General features: G+C 37.4%; 4 protein-coding genes across 5 annotated transcripts; 2 read left to right on the plus strand and 2 right to left on the minus strand.

Moving 5' to 3' along the window:
* Positions 1 to 2,626: 2,626 nt before the first annotated feature.
* Positions 2,627 to 4,687, plus strand: LOC140787155 (1-aminocyclopropane-1-carboxylate synthase 3-like). The gene is made up of 4 exons (XM_073135938.1): positions 2,627 to 2,952; positions 3,036 to 3,167; positions 3,271 to 3,431; positions 3,535 to 4,687. Exons 1-4 carry the CDS (start codon positions 2,800 to 2,802, stop codon positions 4,478 to 4,480), a joined length of 1,392 nt encoding a protein of 463 aa, XP_072992039.1. The 5' UTR covers positions 2,627 to 2,799; the 3' UTR covers positions 4,481 to 4,687.
* Positions 4,688 to 8,848: 4,161 nt separating this feature from the next.
* On the plus strand, positions 8,849 to 16,916 carry LOC140785478 (CSC1-like protein RXW8). Its single transcript, XM_073133310.1, has 10 exons — positions 8,849 to 9,370; positions 10,203 to 10,349; positions 11,315 to 11,378; positions 11,469 to 11,678; positions 12,386 to 12,580; positions 13,291 to 13,589; positions 14,654 to 14,930; positions 15,185 to 15,460; positions 15,625 to 15,858; positions 16,286 to 16,916. Exons 1-10 carry the CDS (start codon positions 9,090 to 9,092, stop codon positions 16,460 to 16,462), a joined length of 2,160 nt encoding a protein of 719 aa, XP_072989411.1. The 5' UTR covers positions 8,849 to 9,089; the 3' UTR covers positions 16,463 to 16,916.
* A 120-nt stretch (positions 16,917 to 17,036) lies between these two features.
* On the minus strand, positions 17,037 to 20,428 carry LOC140785479 (uncharacterized). Of its 2 annotated transcripts, none has more exons than XM_073133312.1 (3): positions 20,245 to 20,428; positions 17,511 to 17,942; positions 17,037 to 17,422 (listed from the first exon to the last, which is right to left on the minus strand). In XM_073133312.1, the coding sequence occupies exons 2-3, from the start codon at positions 17,919 to 17,921 to the stop codon at positions 17,204 to 17,206; spliced, it is 630 nt and encodes a 209-aa protein (XP_072989413.1). In that variant the 5' UTR covers positions 17,922 to 17,942; positions 20,245 to 20,428; the 3' UTR covers positions 17,037 to 17,203. The 2 variants fall into 2 exon arrangements, with proteins under 2 accessions (XP_072989413.1, XP_072989412.1); XM_073133311.1 differs by having other exon boundaries at positions 20,240 to 20,427.
* Positions 20,429 to 20,864: 436 nt separating this feature from the next.
* Positions 20,865 to 24,505, minus strand: LOC140786583 (branched-chain amino acid aminotransferase 2, chloroplastic-like). Its single transcript, XM_073135113.1, has 10 exons — positions 24,165 to 24,505; positions 23,975 to 24,051; positions 23,285 to 23,459; positions 23,014 to 23,193; positions 22,805 to 22,936; positions 22,608 to 22,706; positions 22,188 to 22,304; positions 21,784 to 21,879; positions 21,413 to 21,525; positions 20,865 to 21,262 (listed from the first exon to the last, which is right to left on the minus strand). Exons 1-10 carry the CDS (start codon positions 24,249 to 24,251, stop codon positions 21,148 to 21,150), a joined length of 1,191 nt encoding a protein of 396 aa, XP_072991214.1. The 5' UTR covers positions 24,252 to 24,505; the 3' UTR covers positions 20,865 to 21,147.
* Positions 24,506 to 27,631: the final 3,126 nt, after the last annotated feature.

The following is a 27,631-nucleotide window of genomic DNA, read 5'->3' on the forward strand; positions in this document are numbered from 1 at the left end:
AGCAATCTATCTATCTGCAATGGAACATCTCGGACCTAGAGAGAGAGAGAGAGAGAGAGAGAGAGAGAGAGAGAGAGAGAGAGAGAGAGAGAGAGAGAGTGGTCCGTGGCAATCGAAGAGAAATATTCAACACACATTTGAAAGTCGGACGCGTTGTTCGTTAGCACTGTTCACAGCACTGTTTATTAGTCCAGCACTATTCATCTCTTTTAATATATTGACATATCTAACTTCTTTTTTCGCCCACCTATTATCAAACATTATGGGACAACTTATAAAAGAATAACTAGGACAATATTATTATAGATCTCTTTATTTAGTCATGAATTTACTAATTACAAAACCTTAAAAGAAAACAGTCGTACCGAGAGTACAAACTTAGAATTATAGAATTAAAATATTAGTACCATATGCTAGCTTCTCAGGTGACTTCCATTTGTGGTCAATGAAAGGAAGGATTAAAGAAGCCTCACATTTCTCCGCTTACGGCAGCCAAAAAAGAAAAAAGTCTAACCTAATTAAACTCGAACACTGCTTCCGTTCCAGTTTGGTATAAGTCGTTGTCGTTGACATCGCGATTAATTTCCATAAATATATAGATCGAGTCATGGAGAATTGAATTAATGGAGTAGGGAAGACGGTTTCTTGATAGCATAGTGATGTGAATAAGGGGGACCTACACTATTTAATGAGGAAAGCAATGGCTCAATGAACCATGTTAGTTGCCACTATGTAGCTATGTCTAACCAAGCACCATGAGGTGTTCTAAGGATGGTCATGGTAGGGACTTCATGCATGTATGACCGCATGCCGCCCCATTATCCTTGAGTGACCAAATGGGATACATCACCACCAACACGTAGAAGTGCATGGTTACACCGATGCCATGCACTGATGTTTCTCTCCATTAGACTGCATGCTCTTGGTCGGTTAGGAATTCTAGGGCTACATGCATGACTTGGCATACTTCACAGAGATGGATGATTAGGGTTAAACAAGAAGAGTTTAATTGATTGTGGAAATTAATTAAGATTTAGAGACTGCTTACCTCTGCGGTACGGTTTACTCTTTTTTTTTTTTTGTGGGTCTCTTGTGTATAGTGGTGAAAGAGAGAGGCATGAATTAGAAGCTGTGATGTACGTTATAAAGTCACGAGAACAACGTCTCTTGACAAAGAACGAGACTGTAGCTCATAGCCATCACCCCTTCAAATTAATTGTTTAAAAGTCCTGAGGAAGATTGAAACCTAGAGCTTATCGAAAAAAAAGAAAGGAGGTTGATTAGATTAAAAAAGATAAGAAAAAGGCTTTCTACTGCACGAGGCTCCAGTATTAGTCGTAAAGTTTTTGTATCTTTTTTTACACAATTTTACTCCCCTCGATCGGTAGGACCTGGGGAGTGATCAAATTAAACTTTGATATTCCAATCACAGGTTATGACCCCATGTCGAGTTGACGTGTGGATGTATTCAAGGAAGGCTGGAAGAAACGATATTTACTTCCACTTGGAAAAATCCTTTGAAAAAGTACAAGAGGATCATCATCCTACCAATAATTTTGAAGATTAAGGATTATCGTTCAGCGGAACAAATGTCGCCAACTGTCCATTGTAAAATATTAAATAGGGAGACAAGTACAAGAGGGTCCATTTTGTTAAAAAAAATGCAAGCTGTGGATTAATGGCGAGAAAGGATCCTTCAAACTAAATAAATAAAATAAAAATAAATAAAGAACTCGGTGAGCTCATCACCCTAGCTGGGCTCTGGTTCAAATTGTCACGGCCAATGACTGGCTTCCCCTGCTTGCATGCATTGTGAGCACTCTCTTCTTCTACGACGAAGGTGACGAGTACTGGAAGCCAAACAAAGAGGAAGCTGCATGGCAAAAACGCTATTAGGATCCTCCGACGCCACCGACTACCAATCCGCACCCAAATCTTTGACCACCCGGGGCCCACTTGCCAACTGTACGATGACGATGCAATCCTGCCGGGACCCGCTATTGTCGGCTCGAGAGAAGGGGTGTTATCTGAGGTGGGTCACCTCGCCTCACCTCACCTCACCTCAGATAACAAATACCCCTATATAGTTGCTGATGGGTAAGTTTTGCTGGGTAATTATGGGTGCTCGAAACCGGAAGCCGCAAAAACATACGGCGAGAGCGTGGTTTAGTTAAGCAAATTACTTAGCCTAATATAGATCTTCTCAACAGTCGATCGCTACATGGCCAGTGGGCCCCTACTATTTTCACTACTGGATCACTGGATGATATCAAAAAGTACTAGGATATATAATAACGAGGGACAAATCTCCTGATTAGTATTAAAATATTATTAGCTATGCACATCGAATCGATTTGGTGTAATGATGTCTGGATTGGATTGGGAAAATTTTCTCCTGGATTTCGAAATGTTGCAGTGAGTTTATATAGTAGCTAGTAGTGTTCGTGATTGCCACTTTGTAAATTACTTTCTTCTCCCGACGTCTCTTCCCCAAAAAGATTTTTTGTCGGCAGCTAACCACCAAATATGTGTTCATAATACTATTAATTACATCACACATTGTACTGACAACACGCCATGCATCTTGTATCTTCTATATATACCTTGACATCCTCCAAACCCTCTCAGCAGCAACACGAAAGCAGTCATCTCTCTATTGCTCTATCTCTCTCTCTCTCTCTCTCTCTCTCTCTCTCTCTCTCTCACACACACACACACACACACACCTCTCTGTTTCCCCTCCTAATTATCGATTAATCCAATATTTAATCCACTTATCCATCTCCTCTGCATACCAATATGAGTCAGAAGCTGCTCTCACGAAAGGCTGCACGTAACTCCCATGGACAAGACTCCTCATACTTCCTAGGTTGGCAGGAGTACGAGAAGAATCCATACGACCCTATCACTAACCCAAATGGCATCATCCAAATGGGTCTTGCCGAGAACCAAGTTAGTGCCATCAAAACACCTATACTTGTGCTTTCTTTACATATAAATCCATGCACATTAGTTAATTAATTATCTCCATGCAGCTCTCGTTTGATCTATTCGAGTCGTGGCTCGAGATCCATCCGGACGCAGCTGGGTTGAAGAGAGATGGCGTCTCTGTCTTCCGAGAACTAGCTCTGTTTCAGGATTACCATGGCTTGCCTGCTTTTAAGAAGGTATGTTGGATTATTAGTTGATTAGCAAAAATACAAGATTAATTAAGACGTGTATAATTAACAAATTGCAACACATTAATAATATATATCTCTATTTTTGCAGGCATTGGCAGAGTATATGGCTCAGCTGAGAGGGAACAAAGTGAGCTTCGATCCGAGCAAGTTAGTCCTCACCGCCGGCGCGACTTCGGCAAACGAGACTCTCATGTTCTGTCTTGCCGACCCCGGGGAAGCCTTCCTTCTTCCAACTCCATATTATCCTGGGTATGTAGAGACACCTATATCGATATTGTAATCAGTTAATTTAAAAACTTAAGTTATTAGATAACCGACTAATATTATCTATATTTCGTTGACTCTTTTGCAGCTTTGACCGCGATCTCAAATGGCGGACCGGCGCAGAGATCATTCCAGTGCACTGCTCGAGCTCCAATGGCTTCCGCGTCACGAAAGCCGCACTCGAAGACGCCTACCGCCGCGCGCAGCAACGCAAGATTCGAGTGAAGGGCGTCCTGGTCACCAACCCTTCAAATCCATTAGGCACCACGATGACGCGCGACGAGCTTGGCGATCTCGTCGACTTCGTCGTCGCAAAGGACGTCCATCTCATCAGCGACGAGATTTACTCCGGGACCAACTTCGACTCTCCAGGCTTCGTCAGCGTCGCGGAGGCGATCTTGGACCGAGACGACGCCGACGACGTGGCGTCTCGCGTTCACATTGTGTACAGTCTTTCAAAAGATCTCGGCCTCCCGGGCTTTCGAGTCGGCGCGATATACTCCGGTAACGATGCGGTCGTGGCCGCCGCGACAAAGATGTCGAGCTTCGGGCTCATCTCCTCGCAGACTCAGTATCTTCTCTCGGTAGCCCTCTCCGATAAGGAATTCGCGACGAGCTACGTGAGGGAGAACCAGAGGAGGATCAAGAGGCGGCACACGCAGCTCGTCGGAGGACTGCGAGGCATCGGAATCGGGTGCTTGGAAAGCAATGCGGGGTTGTTCTGCTGGGTTGACATGAGGCATTTGCTCATGTCGAACACCTTCGAGGGAGAGATGGAGCTCTGGAAGAAGATAGTCTACGATGTCGGATTAAACATCTCCCCCGGCTCGTCGTGCCACTGCGACGAGCCCGGCTGGTTCCGCGTCTGCTTCGCCAACATGTCCGAGGAGACGCTCGACGTCGCCTTGGCGCGGTTGAAGGCCTTCGTCGAGGCCGGCGGCCGCGGCAGTGGAGACTCGAGAAGTCGGCGGCAGAGGAAGTTGGCTAAGTGGGTCCTCCGGCTATGGTCGTTAGATCACATGTCAGAGCGATAGATAATGTTTCCTTTCTATTTTGTTTTTGTTTTTCTTATTTTTACTTGGAGCACAGAGTATACTCTGTGGGATTGGGCAAGTGCTCCAAGGATGTGCTTTTTTATTTTCTTTTTCCTTTTTCCGTTTTTGACTGGGATTCAGTTGTTTCTTGTAGTGAAGTCATTGTGTTATAACAAAAAAAAAAAAGAGTCATTGTCCAAAGTCAAATACATCGTGTGTCAGCATATATTGCTCAATTCTGTAGGCTTTATATACGATATTGTCCTTATATATATCATGAGGAGTATGCTAATTATTGGTTAGATAAATTATTACTCTTGTTAAATAACTGAACTAATCTTTTAAAAAATGAGTCATAATAAATTTGAATTATGCATATATAAATAATTAACTAAATATCAATTCAGAGTGTGGGCATCAAATCTACCTATCACTAAGACCAAAAATAAAAATATCTACCAATATGTCAATGATCTCCAAAATCATATACCCATCATGTGGCAAATAAAGCATGAGAGTCAGCACCCTATATTAATGGTACACCAGCCCCTCTATCCCATCAGATGATTAGATGATACCATGATGGGCATCATTTATATTCTGTGATTTAAAAAAAAAACAAATTTTAGAATAAGAATTTTCTAATATTTTCTTGAAATAAAATTTATCACCTTTTAAATTGAATTTGTTTGATAATAAAAAGTCAATTTTATCTTTTTATTTTTCTTTCATTTAATTACAAGTATACTATAAGATAGAATATTTATAAGGAAGTGGCCAGGTCCTTTTTGGTTCATGCATATTTTAATTGTAGAACCAAACGGAACATCTTCCGTTCATGTATGTTTTAATTATACAACCGAGTTTAAACTCTCATAAATAAATAGTTGATAATGATATGGAGTCTCTCTCTACAATGACATTTATTTCTTATTTGATTTTTGACAGAGAAAATGAGTCAGGGCTAATACGTTGACATCTATTTTTTGTCTGGTTGCAAACAAAATATAATTTTAATAAATCAATATACATTCTTTATTAATTTAAAAATAAAGTAAAATAAAAATAACTATATTATCTCGTAAATTCACTTCGCTCTTATAGATACCCCTTCCCCCAAAACTTCCTCTAATTTTAGAAAATTTAAAGGTCTCACTTTTTCCAAGCAACTGGTTAATAAAGAATGCTTCAATCTTGTCATGGGTGAGCACTGAGCAGCAGCAGAAATGAGCCTCTATGTGGAGCCAACTGCAACTGAGCTACTCATTCCTCCTTGTGACCTAATTGTTTCCCACAAAAAGAGAGCATAACATTAACAACTACCTATGGCCCAATTAGTACTTTCCACCCATCATGCTTGATCTCATCCTGCATTCCATCAAGAATCACATTCTTAATTCAGTTAACAATCCACCCTTCGGCCGCCGCGGCAAAGAGCGGTGATTGCCGCCGGCCTTCGTAGTCTTAGTGATGATTGGAATATGAAAGGAAGATTTGCTTGTTGATCAATCTCTCTTGAAGCTTCCAAGATCTTTCAGTCATTATCTTATGTTTAAAGTAAAGAAAAGAACAATTATGCGTCAAACCACACGCTTTTGCCCTAACCTAATCCATATATTTTACTGCATGTGGCTATAGTTTAGTAACATACTTCTCCATATTTGTGGTTGTAACATACACACCGTCAGTAGCAATGATTGGGGGCACATCTAAATGTGGTAGTATTCTAGTTCAACTTGATTAGGTACTCCAGCCGTCAAGACGTTTTAGCTGTGTATGGGATTATCTAATTCCTCTGGGAATCAATCAAGTATTGCTCAGTGCCAGAATGCTGACTGGAACTGCTATCGAGTTGTATCTAATACTTTTTATTGATTGGGACTCTCTTAATATTTTAAGGTTATCTTACAACCTTAGTTTGTAATTTTCCTACGTTTGTTAAGTTTCATAGGGCAGTCATAGTTGGCTTGTTTGTGTAGTCACTGAAGCAAAACAGCATTTTTCGTACTAGGTTAATTGAAGGTCGTACTTTGGTCTCCTAGTATAACTTATTGATGATGTCGGTGTTTTTATATAATTAAACTTAAATCTAGCAACAAATTTTATTTTTCTTTTGTTGGGTCGAACATTAAGGCAGAGAAAGGAAAATAAATAATGATAACAATAATGAGAAACTTAGAGATTAAACCATGGATGTATAGAAGAACCTCACAAATGAAGACAATGCTTCAGAGATGGATGTAATGAATCCAGTAACACTATATGTTAAGCTTCCCTCATGGTTTCTAAACGATGTTTGATGCAATCTGCACTGCTCCAAAAGTGCACACAGTTCAAACCTCTGGTACAAGATCATGTCGTATTATGCCAAAGCAAACTAAAACTAGTCCAAAAACGGTGGACCACCATTTGTCTAAGGAACTAAGAGCATGCTTATCACATGGAACCTACCTTAATTTGCCCCTCTCGCCGACACCGCTGCAATCACGGCCCCAGCTGCCCGTCGGTCCTCCGCTAGAGTTTCCATTTAATCTGACATGATTTACGTGATGTCAAACAACAAAATATTTTAATATAAAAAAACCATTCTATATTATTATTATTATTATTATTAACACGGTATAGGCTATACGTATGTATCATTCAAACCTACTTACTTTAAGTTAAATTTAACCTAACAGCCAGTACCGCCTGACAAAATATACTAAACAAACCTATTAATAAAGTTGCCTATCTTCATAGTCACATTTTTGTTATTTTCCATATGTTCAATTGAGCGAGCAATAAAAATGCTTATTAATAAACTTGTTCATTCTTGTCTAAGTATTCACATCTGTTCAATGTAATTTAACCAAGGACAAGAAATTGCCAGACAACATCACACTGAAGTTGTCTATCCTCAATTCCTCATATTATTAAAGAGTTGAGTTAGACATACTAACTTACATGTCCATTAGCCAGTCTTACTGGTCCATGACAAAGATCTCAGATTAAAATTCTCCCTAAATATTAGAGTTAATATTTGATAGATTTCCAACTATCTTTATATAAATTATGGCTCTTTACTTAAACAAGTCAGCATAACTGTCCAACATATATTTCGAATTAATAAATACGTATATAATAATAAAATATATGGTGCGTTTGGTAAATTTTTTGGATGATCTCTGATGACAATGGCATGTGAAGAGTGGTACTTGAGAGAGTGGAAAGATGAAAGGGGAGTAAGAGAGATCGGCGCGGAAGCGGGGTAGGGGGCGGGGCGGTGACGCGGTCGGCGACGACTGGGACAGCGATGGCCCATGCAGGTGGGACGCCCATGCAGGTGTCTGCCGACCACCTACGTCAAGACTCAAGAGTAGTAGCTAGGGCTTTTATGAAGATACGGTGAAGTGGTTAATTAGCTGCAGCAAAAGGACTTCCCGTTGGCTTCGACTTGTAACATATATAGCATTAGCACATGCATTGATAGAGGTCCCCCTACAGGCTCCAGATTCTAGTGCATGCCATCAATGTTGCTGCTGACTTTTCCCAATGCTTTCATGCCTCCTAACACGTACGTCTTCCGCTTATCTCATGACAGATGTCCTCAACTCAACTCAATTCAACTCAACTCAACTCAATTTCTTTTTGTTGTTGTTTTGTTTTTCCATAGAGCATATGTTTTTGAGAGCAAACATATTAGTTTGTTATTTTATGTCAATTAATGCTTCCCTGTTGTTTAAGGTGTTATTCTTCTTACACAACACCTAAAAACTAATAATGATAGTGATATTTGAAAGAGCAAGAAGTCATAGTAATGGAGTAATGGACTCATGGTGTATGAGTGCTGTGAGGTTTAAATCTGAATGACATCCGTTTTTACTTCTAAATAAATAAATAAATAACTAAAAGTAAAAAAGTCCAACATTTTTTAAGACTATTGCAAGTTTTAATCCCAAATTAGAAGGGGGGGGGGTGTACACAAAAAGACTGCTGAAATCAATGACTGTTCTTTTAAACCCAACATATTTGGGCCTGCCAATCACAAGCCCAACAAGATCTATGAATGAATATCTCACGCGTCATGCACGTGCGATATGATTTGGGGAGCCCGATGGGACCAATGGCCACCACGAGACGGTTACGTAGACAGTTATGAGCATCCCGCCCACCGAGTGCTCGATTCGATTCCCAGACGCCAAGAACGAATCTCAGCGTCCAACTGGACGGCAAGCATCGCCCCGGACCGTAACATCTTGACCGTTCGTTCTCAACCAGTAGGCATCGGACACTCGTCACATCTTTTGTGGAGGCCAACTCAAACCGCCTGTCCTGGTGCTCTTTTCCCTCTCTTTCCGTTTTAGTGCTCGCCCTCCTCTCCCTTCCCCTCCTTCCTCTCCCTCTCTCTCGCCGCCTCTCTGATCCCTAAATCGATCTCTTTTCTTCTTCTTCTCCATCTCTCTAGGGTTTGCGCGCGCGCCCTCCTATAATTAGATTTCTCCAGCTCTTGTTTAGTGTCTGATTCGTCCCGATTTCCTAGTCACAAGGCTTTCCCGCGCGGTATTCTTCGCAGCATTGTTCCATGCGGCCAATGATGGTTGGGATTTTGAGTCGGTAGGAGACCGAGATGGAAATCTCCGCTCTTTTGACCTCCGCGGGCATCAATGTAGGCCTCTGCGCGGTGTTCTTGTCGCTGTACTCGGTCCTGAGGAAACAACCGGGGAACATTAATGTCTACTTCGGCCGCAGGCTCGCCGAAGAGCACGGTAGGGCGCATGACTCGTTCACCATTGAGAGACTGGTGCCCTCTGCTAGTTGGATAGTGAAAGCCTGCGAGCACACGGAAGCAGAGATCCTGCAAGTTGCCGGTTTGGATGCCGTGGTGTTTCTCCGGATAGTCATTTTCAGGTGATTAGAGCTAATGATTTGTTCTATGCGTTTATCTTCTTTAGTTGTCAACTATTTATGTTCCGTTGCTGTTACTTGTTTGTAGTACTTGGTCTTTTCTTGCGGTTGAATTCTTGCAGGTAGGCATTTATATTAGGCTACCCTAATTTTGTAAATTCGTAGCGCTATTCACTCCCCCTCGCTTATGGAATTTGAGATATTTCGATGGGCTCAGGAAGTGGTTTCGACTTTAAATTGGGGAAGTTTTATATTTAAAATGGTAGATATGCCTAGAGATTTTATAGTTTTAATAACAGATATGCCTAGTGGGATTCAGACTCAGTACCTCTGCTTTAATTCCATGTTAATTCACCAACTACTTTATATTAGAGAACAATGATTTTGAATTAGAGAGCGGTGATTTTTACAGTTTATATTCTAACGTCTTGTTGATTGGTTAGGGAACAATCTATCAGCTGTCACTCATTTCTGTATTTAAGAACTTATCTCATCCATAGCTTCCTACTTTTACATAAGTAGCTTTTGATTAAGATCATCTTTGGATGTTTGTTTTCTTTGTTTTTGTTTTTTGTTTTGTTTTTTTTTTGCTGTGTCCTTTATTGAAGGAAAAGGTATAGTAATTATTTAAAGTATATTAGTGATACTTCTCCTAGATCATGTGAAACAGATGGCAAATTGAGTGAATTAAGTGGTACTCATCGGTAATATCTACTTGTCATGTTCTTTTGTACTAATACATTATTTCATCAAAATCAGGTACTTAGTTGTTTTTTGGCTACTGCTTATAGTATTTTCTGTCCGTATAACTTTTTTATTTTTTTTGCTTCTGCAGCATACGCATTTTCTCCATAGCCGGCTTGGTGTGTATATTTGGAGTACTTCCAGTGAATTATTTTGGACAAGAAATGCTCCACAAGCATATTCCGTCAGAATCTTTGGATATATTTACCATTGCGAATGTCAAAGAAGGATCACGATGGTAAGTCATAAAAGGTTGTCACAAGAGTTGCTCAATAAATTAGATATATTCTCATGAGAGCTGATATTATCCAGGGTTCTGAAATAATTCTGGAATAGTTAGTAACTTGCTACTTCACAATGATTTCAGTTGCTTAGACCTCTTATTAGTGAAAAACCACATGGGTAGATGCTTTTTATTGATCTTCAATTTAATCATTTTAAAATGTGATGAACCGATGAATTGTTTTACCTTTTCTTTTTTATTTTTATTCTGTTTTATTTGAATTACTGTAATCTTGTAATATTCGTTCACTTTTGTTTCTCGTAGATGATTATTATTTTAATCTCTTTTGCTGGTTATACACGATTGATCAGATTTTTGTCATTTTTTAATAGCTTGTTGTTAACTATTCAAGGGAGGATATTACCACGACTTCAGGGAGGATTTCATTTAAAACAAATTCATGTTTATGTTTCACAGTTTCACTTTGTGAAAACTTCATGGCTTTGCCCAGTGGAGATAATACGAGTTCACATAACTTAGTTGGCACATTCTTCACGCCAAACAGTCTCACAGAAGGTTTTCTGTCATATCTCAAATTATCAACAGCATCGACATGATAGCAAACATTTATCGCAAGGGATTAAGAACCTGAAATCACTAAAGAAAATATTGTGCACCAGAAAAATAACCACAATTAAGTATCAAAAGATTTAAAAGATTTATTTGTGAGTGCCTTTTCTTACTAAGAGAGACCAAAAGCATGCATTTTCTCCTTAACTTGAGTAGCAGACATAGCAAATTTCTTTGGTATCACATACATTGGTTTTTGGGAGGTTCCTTCATGGTCAGATGAATATGGAAACTTAGAAAGTAAATTTACTTGCAGATTTTCTTTTTATAGATTTTAGAGTCTCGTGCCACCTGAATATTATTTCAATGTAACACACCAATAACTGAGGTACTTATTGCTTTGTTTGCAGGCTTTGGGTGCACTGTCTTGCGTTATATGTAATAACTTCCTCAGCTTGTGTTCTGCTTTACCATGTGAGAACTTATTTCCGAAGGGTTCAATATTTTTAAATACAGTTTTTGAAAGAAGAATGTGACAACTAACATTTATTCCTGGTGTTTTAGGAGTACAAGGGTATATCTATGATGAGGCTATCTCATATAACTGGATCTCCTCCAAATCCTAGTCATTTTTCAGTTCTTGTTCGTGCTATTCCACTGTCAAAAGATGAACCACTTGGTGATACTATCAGAAACTTCTTTTCTAATTATCATGGATCGAGTTACTTGTCACATCAAATGATTTATCGAGCTGGAAAAGTCCAGATACTATTGGTGCGATATTTCGTAGTTCACTACCTCTAATGGTCCAAATTTGCTTCTTCTTTTTTTGGAAATTGAATTCATTATGCAATTCAAAATTTCTTGTGAACCATATCATTCTTCATGCTTGATTGTTTTTGTGAAAGAATTTAGTACAGATTGTCTTACTCTTGGAATGCTGTCTGTCTGTCAGGCTTGCTCATTTCTTTACTGCTAAGCACAAATTCAGTGACTTATTAGTTGTCTCCACTGCGAGTTGTTGTGTTTACAGATCTTAAGATTACTCATCTTTTACTGTGCCCTTCCTCATTTCTTTCACTTGTTTAGTTGTATGATTTCCAGTGAGCCTTTTTAAACTTTATCCTGTGTCATTGATTTGCTTACTCTTCTTAAGCTCTCTACTTTTTTCTACTCTGCACGTGTTGAAGACTTGAGATACCATCTTCTCTGCCATCTTTCCTTCGTCCATGTCAGAGTTCTTTTTCTTTGACATTATCTGTTATTACATTATAAAACATTTAATATTTCAGATATTTTGATGTGGACATACATAAGCGCACACACAAGAGATGATTATCCATACGAACATACACAAGACATGTTCTAAAATGATTCTTGCCTTTACATTTTAACGTGATATACATAGATGACCAGCTATTGATATGCTTTTTAGTTCACCGAAAACAATTATTCTTATGTCTGGACTTTCCTATTTTCAGTCTAATGCAGAGAAGGTATACAGGAAGTTTGTACACTTAAAGGTTGCTGCTTTTGTCCAGAATGACAGGCCTAGTATATACAGATGTGGTCTTTGTGGGGGAAGACCTAGTACTTTTCACCTTCATTATAATGAATTTGAGCTTGATGCAAAAAAGACAGATATCGACCAGCCAGACATAATTAGAGAGCACAAGGTTCTGTTTATACTTTATAGTATAATTTCAGTCAACTATTCTCCCAATCTTCTGGCATGTAATTTCAGCTCTTATTATTAGTTTACTCCTGTCATGCATGTGCTATCATTTTGAGACGTATAACTTTGTTTTGGTCCTTTTCTTTGTAAATTATGTACTGAATCCATATTTTGGTTTACTAGAATTTTAATATAAGTGAGCATGGAGGAAGGCCTTAACAATGCTTTCCTCATTCAGACTCTCCATCATGTATGTTAATTCATCGGCTACTCTAAAAACTTAAATTGTTAAAGAAAAGTGATCTTTATATTCTAACAATGTAAATAGATAGAAAAAAATAGAAACAGGTATCAAATGTCAAGAAATCAAAGGAATGCAGAGAAAAGATAGGCAAGGGATGATCAAAATATCCAAATATATGAAGGATGGCAAAGTGAATCCTGTACCTCAAACTATCTGAGCCATAGCCCTATTTTGCATGTAACATGTGCACAATTTTCTACTTCTAGCATTAACTTGGTCATTAACTTCTGACCATTGTCAAATGGCTTAGTGTAGTGAATTTTTACCTCTGGCATCAACTTTTGTATTTCTATTTACTGATGATCTTATTTAAATTGCATTTGTATTGAACTCTGGAGAAGCATGGATTCAAATTTTGTACCCATTGTTGTGTGAGTAAGAATAATGCTTATTTTTTTTTATAGCAGGATTGTTCAGCCGCTTTTGTTTTCTTCAAGACACGCTACGCTGCAATTGTTGCCTCACAAGTGCTTCAGTCATCAAATCCCATGTCATGGGTTACAGATTTGGCTCCTGAACCACATGATGTCTATTGGTCAAACCTTTGGATTCCATATAGACAACTTTGGATTCGTCGGATAGCAACTCTTATAGCTAGTGTGGTTTTTATGTTTTTATTTCTTATCCCTGTCACATTTGTGCAAGGTCTCACCCAACTTGACCATTTACAGCAACGTTTTCCATTTTTGAATGGTATATCCAAAAAGTAAGTATATTAATCACATTTTGTTAGTTTATTCTCTTTGCACCTTTTAAATGCTAACGATACCTTTTTCAACCCTAGTGTTCTTACATGTCATTTTTTTACACTGTAAGGCTACCCTTATTTTCAGAAGTAAACATGTCTATTTTGTGGAATAGATATATTACCATGCCTCTTCCTGGGATTTATTGAGGAAGCATGGATACTTCCACCTTTAAGCTTGTTCTTATGAAATACAGTCCTAGTTTCACATTTATGATAAGGACCCCCCTTTTGAATATCCACAAATTCAAAATAAACATAAAAATGTTGATACTTATAGAGTACATATATGATACTTTTTCTGGAGGGAGATTGCTATTTTCACAATCACAAGTGACAAAGTCCTACGAAAAGAGGTCAAATTAAACAAGAGTGCTACCTTTAATTTTCAGTTAGGCTGTGAAGTTTTTCTGCTGATGAAGGTTAACCTTAGAAGTTATTGTAGCAAGAATTTTAGTCAGACAAGCGCTACATATGTCAGCAGCCAATCATAGTGTGGCATGCTTAGCGGCACAGATAGTGCTGCCTCGCCCAGGTGCCATGTTAAGAGGAAGAGAGGGGGAAGCAGGGAGTGGGGAGTGGGCTGCCGCCACAGTTGCCCCAACTTGTGCCATCACCGCTGCTATTAAGCCCATTATTGATGTTACTTTATACATAATCCTTCAGAAACAATATAGGTAAATCAGACGCTGGATAATTTTGTTTACATCAAATCATTCATAATGATTCAATCTTTTACCAAACTATTCACGTCACTTTTTTTTAACATATGGTTATTCTTGTTTAAGATAGTCTGCAAAGTTTTTCCGTTATCACTGGTTCAATATCATCATAGCAGCTCTTATAGCATCAATCTCTGCTACATGCTTCTTTTCTTTACCTTTCTCATATGTTTCTTTATTTGCTCTGGGTTGTGATTGAGTAATTCTGAATTACAATGGTTGGCATAATCGTGCTGAATAATTTAAGGCTCCTAGGTGAACGATCGGAATTTTATTGATTGATTATGTACTTATGAAATGCAGGACCTTCTTTATCAAGATTGTGACAGGCTATCTCCCAAGCGTCATCCTTCTGTTGTTCCTCTACACTGTTCCTCCAGTGATGATGCTATTTTCTGCAGTAGAAGGATTTATTTCTCGCAGTGGCAGGAAAAAGAGCGCATGTTGCAAAGTTTTGTACTTTACCATTTGGAACGTCTTTTTTGTTAATGTCTTGTCTGGATCTGTCATCAGCCAGCTTGATGCCATAACTAGACCAAAACGCATTCCCTCCCATCTTGCTGAGGCCATACCCAAGCAGGTGGTTTTCTCTAATTTCTATTGTTATGGTCAACAAATTCCGATACTGTCAGATATTACGATAGAAAACTGTGCTTATCGGCGCAATTGAATATTTGAATTCGCAACTATGAAGTTCTCTTTAATATGTGCTTTTATCAAGTCGTATTTTAAATGTTTCTCTGTTCTCTTTACAACTATTAGCATCCAGTTGGAGAGAAATTTGTGCTGATAAAATAATTTCTTTGGACTTTTTTTTTCTCGTTCTGGCTGCAGGCAACATTTTTCATTACATATGTTTTGACATCTGGCTGGGCAAGTTTATGTTCTGAGATAATGCAACTCTTCCCGTTAACATATAACTTTGTGAAGAAATTTGTGCTTGGAGGCAAGGATGATCCAGAGTCAGTTCCATCCTTTCCGTATCACACCGAGGTTCCAAAAGTTCTCTTGTTTGGTCTGCTTGGTTTCACCTGTTCAATATTGGCACCTCTAATACTGCCATTTTTGCTCATATACTTCTGTCTTGGTTATGTGGTTTACCGGAACCAGGTCAGCATTTTATATGCAGAGGATACTTATTTGTTGCAACAAATTAAACCTTGCATTTTTCTGTTCAAATTTGAAAATCTATTCTATATAGTTAACTTTCTTATTGCTATTTTGCCGTCTGGAATTCCAAATGTATAGCATAAGTTTGATGAGAATATTTGCAGATTCTTAATGTCTACTGTTCAAAGTACGAAACTGGAGGAAGAATATGGCCTATTGTGCACAACACGACAGTATTTTCTCTGGTGCTGACACAAATTATAGCGCTGGGGGTTTTTGGCATAAAGCACTCTCCAGTATCTTTGGGATTTACCATTCCACTTCTGATTTGCACACTCCTATTCAACGAATATTGCAGGCGACGATTCTATCCCATATTCAAGAGCTTGTCTGCACAGGTTTGAATCTCTACGAACTAACTTTGCGGCTACCTAGTTGCTTCTTGACCTCATTTTAGTAGGTTTAGAGCACATTCTTCTTGCATTTAGAACTCATGTGACAGCACCAGCCAGAATCATATGCATTTAGGTTTGCTGTCTTTCTACTTTGTTGAGAATGTTCTATACCTGCCCTGTTCTACAAAAGCGCAGCAAATTCTTGTAGTGGCTAGTAGCCAGGATTGGATGACCCAACCACCCTTGGCTGTTTATTAGTAGAGATTTTTCTTTGTGTTGATTGATAAAATTCTTTTTTGCCTTCGATCTTATCTTTGATCGTATTATCTGATGTCTTTGTTTACTCCTAGTATATTCTCTATCAATTTGACATTCTTAACAAGGACATATTCTCTATCAATTGTACTAAATCGACAATTGGGTTCTGCAGGATCTCATTGAGATGGACAGAGAAGATGAGCAGACTGGGAGAATGGAGGAAATCCACCAGCAGCTACTCACAGCTTATTGTCAGTTCTCGCCAAGCAAGGGCGTCATTAGTTTATGTGACGACGATGCGGTGATGGATCAAACAGATTGCTCAGAAGAGCTGAAAATAATTAGATAGCCCATAACTAAACTCATTTAAGTGTAGTGCTGTTCAAGTGGCATAAGTTGTCGTTACTCGTAGAGTAAGCATTTTTATAAGCGGCATAAGTTGTCGTTTCTCGTAGAGTAGGCATTTGTGTAACTCCTCAATTTCCATCTGTAGTTGTCTGTGGTCATTTGCATCTATTGTGGATAATTACGAATGGTAAACTAGATATTCTTAGGTTTGTAAGGTGTGTATAGTTAGTTGTACTTTTCCTAAGATGGGAATCAGTCACCTTGAGCAGACAGAGATTTCCCTTGCTAAATTATGTTCACAGCGAACTTTTTATCCTTTCTAGATGAAAGTCGGATTGTAAAATGCTTAGTCAATCCGTTAATTCTTTGAAATCATTAAATGGTGTTCGATGTGAAGAATACAGCCCAATCAATTGATTGGGAGCTAAGTTGTGAAGAGCACATTTCTTGGGCTATATCACCATCCTGGCTGAGATTGGTCGAACCCCTATAATCAGATCCCACGTATTAATATCAAAATCTTTCTTAGTGATCTAATGTAACAGTCTTCCAAGAAACAAGATAGAGTGAAGAAGTTCTAGAATCAACTAAATTTTTGAATACTGGTAAGATAACGTTGTACACAGGTCACAGGACAGGTAATTCAACTTTGAAGAACAGCGTAGCCCCCTCTGAAAGAACCACAACACAAAAAATCCTCAGCTTGTTATAGCATTTGCTGTCATAAAATAGATGGGATCTATCAAGTAATAGTGCTAGTGCTCGGGCTATCCACTATTTTCTCCGATTTCCTTTTATTATTCTCCTCCAACTTCTTCACCAACCACAAGACTTGCATTAGCCCCCCATTACCAACATGGGAAAGAAGCACCCTTCCTTGCAGTTTGAAGGACAAGGAGATGAACTTAAGAAGCACAAAAAATGATCCAATTCCAAGAAGAAGCGTTGCAAAATTTATATCCTGTAAGATAGCCATTAATGCGAATGAGTTCAACATAGGACTGATTTAGTGGAAGGTCAGGATAAGCAGTAAAACAACAAAAGCTTACCTGGACACTTCTCTGGAAATATACTTGCAGTGATTCTTTCAGGAAGTCTGCCAGTGCAACCCCTATAATTAGACCAACTGGTATCAGAAGTTCTCTGTTTCTTGAGATTGCTAGAATTAAGTCTGATGGAGAACTAACTACGAGTATTAGAAGAAATGACCACTTCAGAGCATTCTTGCCAAGGGTGAGCAAGCGTTCTAGAACCCTGTCTTTAGCATCTTCCCATGGAAAGCCTTTCAATGGTTTGAGCAAGGGCTCACACAGTTTTTCTGCCAATTCACCAACATAGCTAGTAAGATTCTTTGGTTCACCAAAATGTCCGGCATCTTGAATTTTGATTGCAGATGTTCTGAAGTGCTGCCTCTTATTGGATCCTGAGGATAATTTGCATCTTAGATCAGCTCGATTCATGCACCTGTTGGAAAACAATACCTGCAAAAGGAGAAAAAAAAATCAGTTCTATTAAAAAAATCTCTCATTCCTGTGATACTCAACTTTTCAATCTCTTATTTTTGTAGGTGATTAGATTCATTAGAAATACTAGAAAAATGGAGAAAACAAATCATCGTGTCAAACACAAGTCAAGCCATAGAAGATAAGTTATGGCAAAACTATTGAGATTTTTTGGATATGTAAGTAAACCAGTATAGAGGAGCAATTTCATTGACAATGAAGAGTGCTGAACGGAGAAAAACTACCTATACAGGAACCCAAATTGTTGCTTGTCCTATATATGAACTTTCTATTTTTGATTGCACATCATAATTTCTATCTTCCTTTTCACAATTTAGTAGCTTACCTAATGTTAGCTGTTCAACAGAGAAAAAGACAAATACTGGAGGGCACTAACAAATGTTGTGTTTTCAACTAAACTCTCAAAGTGCATCCAAAAACAGCGAAATTATGAATAGAAGTCATTCTCTCTAATGCCAAGCTTTCATTTTTTTCCCCAGTAACTTTCTTAGTGATTGGTTTGTAGCAACATCAGAAATTTTGCTTTCAATTCTGTACCATTTTAATGCATATTTGATGCATTCTTGCCAATCCTCCATGCTCAAGCTGTGCAAGAATGTCGAGAGAAATGAAAATAAATAGATATTCAGAAGAACCATCACTTGAAAAATTACTGAGCCCTCCTACACTGACCCTTTTTCTTTTTGATAGTGCCATATTCAGAGTTTATGAGGATGGTACAAAGTACTAGTTTAGGCCTAAAAGTTAAAACTATACCAATAATAATAGGCTTAGAAAAATTTAAACTTAAAACTCCCTCCCTCTCTCTCTCTCCCTCTCTTTCTCATTGCAAGGCATAACTCCTCCGCATGCCAAAAAAGCAATATTAAGAAAATGGTGCAACAAAGGCTAGTAAAGGGGAGACTGATCCTTGAAAGCTAGATAACAGAATAAGGAAAGGCTAGAATATTAGATAAACAGATTTTCTTTCAGTAATTCATCCACAAATCATGCAAAATTTGTCATTCACCGTTGGTAATATACTTAGATACACCTACACAAGTAACACAACCTATAAGAGGGTCTCCCAAGTCCGAAATCACTTACTATGACTGAGATTTTTGACTTGGGCTACCTACGAAGAACTTGTTAAAAATTGGCTCAAATTCAGTTTTCAGCAAATTTCAGCATGTATCAATATTTCTGTGCCAGCGCATTCGAACGGGCCCTGAGGGCGTTCGAACGCGGGTTCCAAACAAAGGGCAGTGATGCAGGCGTTCGAATGGCACAGCCGCGTTCGAACGCAAACCCCAACCCGATAGCAGCCTTTGATGCAGACGTTCGAACGGCCCAACCGCGTTCAAACGCGAATCCAACCCGAGAGCAGTCTGTGATACAGGCGTTCGAACGGCCCCTCCTGCGTTCGAACGCCCCTTTGGTTCTGTGGTATTGATATTGGGCGCATTCGAACGCGCCCCCGAGGGCGTTTGATCGCGACGCAGAGAAACCACAAATTTGAACCTGCCTATAAATACTAAAGTGTGTTTTTAGGGCTTGGTAGTTGGAAGAATATTTATGAGGGTTGGGCCACCATTATATTGAGAGTGATTAGAGTTGTTAAGCTCTTTGTAAGTGAAAAATTTACAAAGAAAAGAAGATTGTTCCACTCGTGGATGTAGGCATATCGCCGAACCATGTAAATATTGTCTCACTCTCTCTCTCTATTGTCTCTATTACTTCCATAAAGATGATTGCATAAATTAGGGTATTTAATTCGTGATTAAAACTTGTTTAGTGCTATTCTATAGCCATTAACACCCCATTGTTGTTTTTTTTCCCAAACATTGCATTTTTTTCTTTCACTATTCCTATTTGTGAGATTTGGGGTGAAGGGTTTGCTACCGCTTCCTTCACACATTTGGGTATTTGCACTACAGAACTGATCCTAATGATGTTTTAAGTAATTCTTTTGACAAATCTGGAGGATTCTTCAAACGAGAACCATCACCTTTCCAAGTTAAAACAGCACTGTCAGTTCTCCAGAAACTAAAGCCCTAAAAAGCCCACGCCTTTGTTAGATTAGACAGCAGTAAGGATCCAAGCAAACCATTTGTAACTCCTAGCAGCTGGCATCAAAATTGCATCAAAAATCGAAAACAAAATCTACCCATTTGGCAATTAAGCAAGAAAATCGAAACAAACACATCAAAATTCCAAAACTATAACAAAATGGGATGCAAAAGAGAGGAAAGATAGAAGTAAATAGCTCGGCCTACCTTACTTCTAAGCGAGAAAAGATGACTCGAAGAGGCTATAAGCGTCGCCTCCATTGAATTAAATGCACTATTCCTCTTCTATCACCTCTTATCTTTGCTTCTCGTCTCTTCCCCCTTCCCTCTTCTTCATCTCTCCCGGCTGCCGAACTCTTTTGGCTCGAAGGGGGGCACGTAAGAAATGGGGTTCCATATCATTCGGCAGATCAGGTTATCCGTCTTATCGGGTGTGGACTTACTAGATTGGAGTATTCGGTATTTGGATCCGATTTCCAGATATTTTGGCAGTATGATACCAATGTATGGTTTTCAGCAAATTACCACATATATTTTAGGACAAATTATTTAATACTAATCACTTATCATAACAGTATATTATAAAATTGAGTAATATAATTAATCCTTGTGAATCAATAAATAATATAGACCTTTTGCTGTTTGATCTTATTAAGCCTCAATTTTACAACCTATCTACTGTTTGCGAGAGAATTATTAGTGAAGAGAAAAGTAAAAATAGATTGAATCAGACTGGTTAGGAAGAGAGATGCTAGAAGTTTCATCAAAATTGCTGAACTTATTTTAGTTGGATAAGCCATTGGTTGCAAGTATGAGTGCAACAATATAAGTATAGATAAGTAACTCACTTTATAAACAATTATTCATAGTTCACAGAAGAATTCAATGCAGCATCACATCGATTGACCAACAAACTTCATCTCTTCTTAGAATCCTGAACTGAAATTATTTGCTTCTACCGGTTGTTGTCGAAGATAAAACTGAGAACTTGCCATTTTTCTTTTTTTCTTTTTAAAAAGAAAGGATGAGATGAGAGCTATTTACATGTCTACTTGGCGACAAACTAATATATTCGTAAGTATAGATGAGTTCGTGTATGTGGATAAATTAGGATGTCATTCAAGTTCCACTGTCCATCCTTTCTTGTCTTCCACAAGGCCCATCTGCATCTCTGTGAGGATTTTGTACAGCTTCTGTGATACTGTATCAACTCCAGTTTTGTATTCGATTCTGCATGAACATAGAAATTATCATCTTCACATGCGGAGATTAATTCAAACACAAGCTCAATATCAGAGGGCAACTTCCACAACCATTGCTAGTTTGCATTATGACCTTTAGAATGACAATAAGTTATCATGTAAATGAATCAGACATTACCTTTGACCTCGATATGTAACACTCTCAACAGGAGCAACAACTACAGCAGTTCCTGTGCAGAATACTTCATCTGCATCAACCATATCGTCGACGGAAACAAGTCGTTCCTCGACCTGTCCATTTGAAAGAACAGAGGAGAGTTGTTTTAATTCAACAATTATCCAAGTTTCTATAGTCTAGATTCTGAGTTCAGGAAAGCTTGGCATGGAAATATTTCAAAAGAGTGACATTCTTTTGTGAAGAAGATTTTATGCGAAGAGCAAATAAGAGGATTCTTTCAATGGTACCTAACAAAGCTAAACACAAATTTAATGTTATACTTATATCACATTAGAATCTTCTGAAGAAAAAGAAAAGGTTTGTGTTCTCACCTGGTAGCCAGAATCCTGAGCGATTTCAATGATGCTTTTACGTGTAATTCCAGGAAGAATTGTTCCCCTAGTTGCTGGTGTTGAGATGACATTACCCTAAGAGGTTACAATATTCAGCATTAGAAACATCAACTGAAGTAAATAAAATTCTGTCACCTGTTATTCAAAATACAGTTCCTATAGATAAGGATAATAAAATGTCTATTATATGCAGGAAAGCTTCTGATCCCTCAGAAAATTGAAGAAAGAAAAGAATCTTTGAAGTACAAAATGAAAGAAAATTTGAAGCTAATGTGAGATAGTCAACAGATGAGAACCTCACTGCCTCTGAGAATTGACGAGAAGTCGGTGCAACTAGCATGTTATTAAAGGATATTAAGTAACCTTGATTAGTTAAAATGTACCTTTACAATAAATAGATTGCAAGAAGAGGCCTCCTCTAGATACTTTTTATTCACAGAATCAAGATATAGAACATCTGTGAATCCTTTACGCTTGGCCTGCATTTGTGCTTTCAAAACCTGGACAGAAGGGAAGAGGTCATGACAAATTGTGGCTTATAGAAAGTCCTTTAGATTTATTAGGCATTACAGAGTCTTTCAAGAAATTGCATCAACATATTTCTCATCCAGATATCATAATTAGGCATTGTCCTGATTACTCTCTTAAAAATGTTCAACAAGTTTTGCATCAAAGCAATGATCAATATAACTGACACTCAATCCAATTTACTAAGTTTGATCACTAGAATCTGTCATCACTTCAGAAAAGAAGATGTCTGGTTAAATATTAATTGATACAGCGTAGAGGAGAAAACATATTACCGGTGCATAATTGGTAATTGTTTTCACACTGCCAGTCCCTCCTGGAGCGGCACGATGAAAATTCTCATCTATAACTAATTTTATCGGCGCCAGACCTTCCTGCAATAGGAAGATTATAAGTTCTATTTCATAAGTGAACAGGCAAGTTAATACTAGGAATAAACAAGCTAAAGAAGAAGATAGCAAATAATACAAACCTTGAAGTATGTTCCTACAGGTGCAGTATAAATTAGAAACATGTACTCAGGTGCAGGAGCCAGACCCAATACAGGTCCACTGCCAATGAGCAGTGGCCTAACATAGAGAGACCCTTTACCTTGTGGTGGTACCTGGTAACAAAACATAAATTCAAGTTTAACAACAAGAGATTGAAGTGATAACAATTGATAGCTATTTAAGAAAATACCCATCGTTTGTTAGCTAACACCGTTTGCTTCACCGCATGAATGAATTGCTCAACCGTCGGTGATGGCATGCACATTCTCTCAGCACCCATCTGCAGTCGTTGCGCATTCTCCTCTGGCCTGAAGAGCAAGAAACCGCGTCCATCTGCTTTCCGATATGCTTTCAGGCCTTCAAATAGACCCTTTTTGATAGAAACAAGTGAGCAATTGAGCTAATTGATGAGGCGTATTCATGTGACATGATCCATTCTCATGCCTTAAAATTTGCAGTACCTGTCCATAGTTGATGACTCCAGAGGACGGGCTGAGCTCAATGTTCCCATAACGGTTGAGCTCTCCACCGGAGAATTTGTCGTCTCGAGAGCATTTCATGACATACATGTAATCAGTTTGAACAAGACCAAAACCAAGTTCATCCCAGTTGATATCAGAATTATCTTCATCACTCCTGCTTATATGCAACAGTAAGTAGTCCTGGTCAGCCATTGATCAATTTCAAGTGAAGGCTTCATGATGCATCAGACTGAAAAGAAATAGAGATCTTATTTCTAAATTTTAGCAAGGTGGAAATGATTCTCTGACAACTTTGGTGTTTCCTTTAGTACTCTTTTGTACAATTAATGGATAATTAATCCTTATCAGATCTGCTCCTCAATTACACCTTTCCAATAGCTCTCTTTGCTCTGAAATAATCACCTAATTCACTCCTAGCAATCGCTCATTTTTCTTTTGTTTATAAGAGTATTAATCATATTCATGCCTAAGAGGAAAAGAAAAATTGACTTCTGTAAAATCCAGCAGATACAACTAAGCTGAGAATGATGCTGTGTAAGTTACGCACAAAATGTCGTAATAAATCGCTAGCAACTTTTTCACATTTAGTCACCAAATTCTACATAGAAAACGAAGTAGTGTCATATCACCCAATGAAAAGTTGAAAACATAACCATGAGAGAAAATTACCCCCTGTCTGAATCCACCATCTGTGGCTGCTGCAACGAAGACACCGACTTAGATGCAAAAGAATAGTTGCTTCCGATCTGCAACAAATTTGATCACCAACCACACTTGAACAACAACAATAACAACCAAACCAATAGTTGAAAAAGGAAAAAAAAAGAAGCAAAAAGAGATAAAGAACAAGCTTAATTACCCTGGAAAATGGTCCACTAGAATTTCTGAACAACACCTCCAATTTGCATGTCATAGAAGACCACTTCATGTTTCTTGAAGAGTACATGGTTTGTAAGATCGAAGCAACGGAAAGACTTATAGATATATAATTCTGAGTCAGTACGAATATATTGTGATATCCCACCCTCCGAAACTATAGACAGACAAGGACAGAAACTATTAGCATTCACAATCTAAAAATATTGATGACATGAACTCGTGAAGCAAAACAAAGAGCTATAGCTTTTTGAGGAAAATGTGGGGAAGAAGAACAGGGAGAAAGAAGAGGGGAGGGACAGGGGAGACGTTAATTTGGTGGATAGAGACGAGGAGGGGAGAGAGAGACGTTAATTAGTTTGTTTGCCAGCCAAATAGCCGTAACGCTCTTCTCCAAAACGTTCTTACACGGCTCTTCCACATCAGCTCGGATAGAGCCAACTCTTTTGTCAAGATTGTACGGACGGCAGCCCCCTTAATCGATGGCAACGGATCTGATTAGGATCCGAAAAGAAGCTGGATTCCATATATATCGGATCCTGTGCACTAATTAACCAACTAAATTTAAATTTTTGGGTTAAATATAAATTCCCCCTTGCAAAAACTTCAATATCCTTCTAAAATTAACATTTAAAAAAAATAGATGACTTAATACTGCACTATAGATTTCAATCAAAAAATAATTTTCTATCTCTATCGATTTATTATATTTTTATTTAATTTAATTTTAAACTAATGAGAGAGAAATATATATAAGTAATTAAAAATAATTAAGGGATATAATTTGATTAAACTTTTATCAAGTTAAGTGAGGTATGTGGAATGATTTGTAAGTAGGATGATCCTCAGATTTTGAGGGGTAGTAATCTCGGATTAAAATAGTGGAGCAATGTCAAAGTAGGCATAATAGTAATTAATCGACGTTACGGCGGTTGTCGGAGGGTAGCGGACAACCAAGGATAGTGATAGATGTAAAAGAAGAAGGTGGCTAGGGTTTAGAAGGTCCAATGTTTTACGACTATAATATATTCTTAGAAAGATAAGACGATCTAACGACTACGATAAAAGATAAAGAAGATAAAGAATATTTTTTCATTCCATGATTATTATCAACACATATCTACTTCTATTTATAGGAGTAAAATTTGCTAGCGGATTGGATCCACATACGGATTATCATATTTATTTAAAATTCAAACAAAAAGATAAAGTTAACTAAGTAACTTCACTTGAGTTAACCCATGTAGTCGGATTGTAACATTTTTTATCTGATAATTACTAAGATAATAAAAAATAACATGAAGCCTATGCATATAAATATAAATTTTAAAATATATATACACACACATAAAGAATTTTCGAAGATTGACATGTGTACATAAATATATATATATATATATATATATGTAAATATCAACTTTAGAAAGATATATATATCAATATATGTATATTTTTATAAGGATATAGATGCAAAAATTAATATTTTTTTAAATTAAAAGTTATAATTTAGAAATAAATAATCGCCTATTGAACCAGTTATAACATTCCTATTATACTCTTAAATATATTAATAGTTAGATATCTATTTATCCTGGTCTCCTGGGAAGAAAGGTAGATAGATATAAAAGTTAAAACCTTCTCTCTTCTTTTTTAAGTGCTATTCGCAACTTCTTCTTTACGACTTACGAGTCTCCTCAGTACTCTCGCAGTCACGGTCTTTAAATAGAACAGAGGTTGGATAGATACACTGCTAGAGTGCTACGTTTGGAAAGCGAAACAAAAGTCTACAGGGATTAATTAATTCTATGTCAATGCATAAAGGTTTCTTATCTTACTTTGCCAACTATGCTTTCCTTTTATAAGATTTTTATATAAAAATCAACTCAAAATCTCATTTCTGGATTCGAATCTCAGCGGCATTGATTGATTTATCCCTACAACTCTTATAAAATGAATAATATCAATAGAGAAGATGTTGGCCGTTGAAACAATAATTTGCACTGTATAGTTTACAAAGTATTAGTGGTGACTACAATATGGAGAAATATGTGGCCTGAATGTTTCAATTTGGGCATTCAATCATACATGGTTTGATCTCTTTTTGTCATTGAGAGGGGAAAAGAGTTTGGGAAAGGAATGGTGTAGAATATTATGTCTATAAACAACAAACAACTTCCTCTCTCATGTCAGTATCAAATAAGGAGAGCCCAACACATTGTTAATGGCAAAAATATGGGCAATAGCTAGTCTAGTGGATGTCAAAGATATCTCATACTTTATTATTACTTTTTTTTCTTGCTAATCTTGTGCAAATTTTGATCTACGATTTTGGTAGAGAGTTCTGTATTCATTAGTTTAATCCATAAAATTTTCTTTAACTTAAAAGAAAAATTATTGTCGTCATTAAAAAGAGTTAGTTGTCGGTATTAGGAGCTAAATATATTTAAAAAAATATATCTTTCTTGATTGCTATAGTTTATAGATTTTGAAAAGCTGAACTTACGTGAATACTTAAATATACTATGATACATATTGAAAAATGTAAAAAATACGTGGAAAATAAAACGTGAAAAAGGACAATCTTAAACAAAAGTTTAAAACGTGGGAAAATTCCAAATCGAGTGAAAATATACCAATCGAAACTAGTCACTAAAATATGTTGTAATTAACAAAAAGCTTACGGCCGATTCCCACGACTTAATCTGCACAAATCTTGCTCGCTAGGCCCCGCAACATGATAGTTTTTAAACCTCAGTGACTCTCGAGACGTAGTTCTTCCGGATCTGATAGAGATGGGTAAAGTTATGAACGATTTAGCATGTTCTGTCTAAAACTAAGAATTGATCTCCATTGATCTCTAAAAAATAAATGATCTTAATATTAAAATATGTTCTCCAATTTTTTTCTTGACGATCACTCCTAGGTTAGATTAAAACTCTTTATAGTCTTAGAGATAAAATAAATATCTCTTAGAAGATTCTTTACGGATTCTCTAGAGATAAGATCCAATTCTAAACCAAATCAGTCAAGGCCGTTCGAATACTTGCAAGGCCCATTTGAACGCTTATTATTATTTTTTTGTCTTAGGAAAATGTGCTCAAATGTCCAATGGTCCGTTCAAACAGCTTTGTAGACTATTGAATATAGAGTTGTTGTTCTTGTGTCTTTTGGTATTTTTTATACTACTTTGACTATCATGATATCGTTTTGAGTACTTCAATGACAATTCTAAAACCGTTTTAAATACTTTAACCTTAAAATCAAGCTTCCACTTTAAATATTTCATAACTTGTCATAACTTGTGTATATGCTCATACATAAAATCTAGATACATTACATAAATAAAAAATATATTTTAAAACACAATTTGTTAATGCACAAATAAAACATAACATATTTAAATTTTGGTAATCTTTTTTATCAAAATGCCATATGTTTATACATAAAGTC

This window comes from Typha latifolia, chromosome 4, assembly GCF_019914945.1.
Source record: "Typha latifolia isolate L0001 chromosome 4, TyphaL0001v2, whole genome shotgun sequence".
NCBI classification, from domain to species: domain Eukaryota; kingdom Viridiplantae; phylum Streptophyta; class Magnoliopsida; order Poales; family Typhaceae; genus Typha; species Typha latifolia.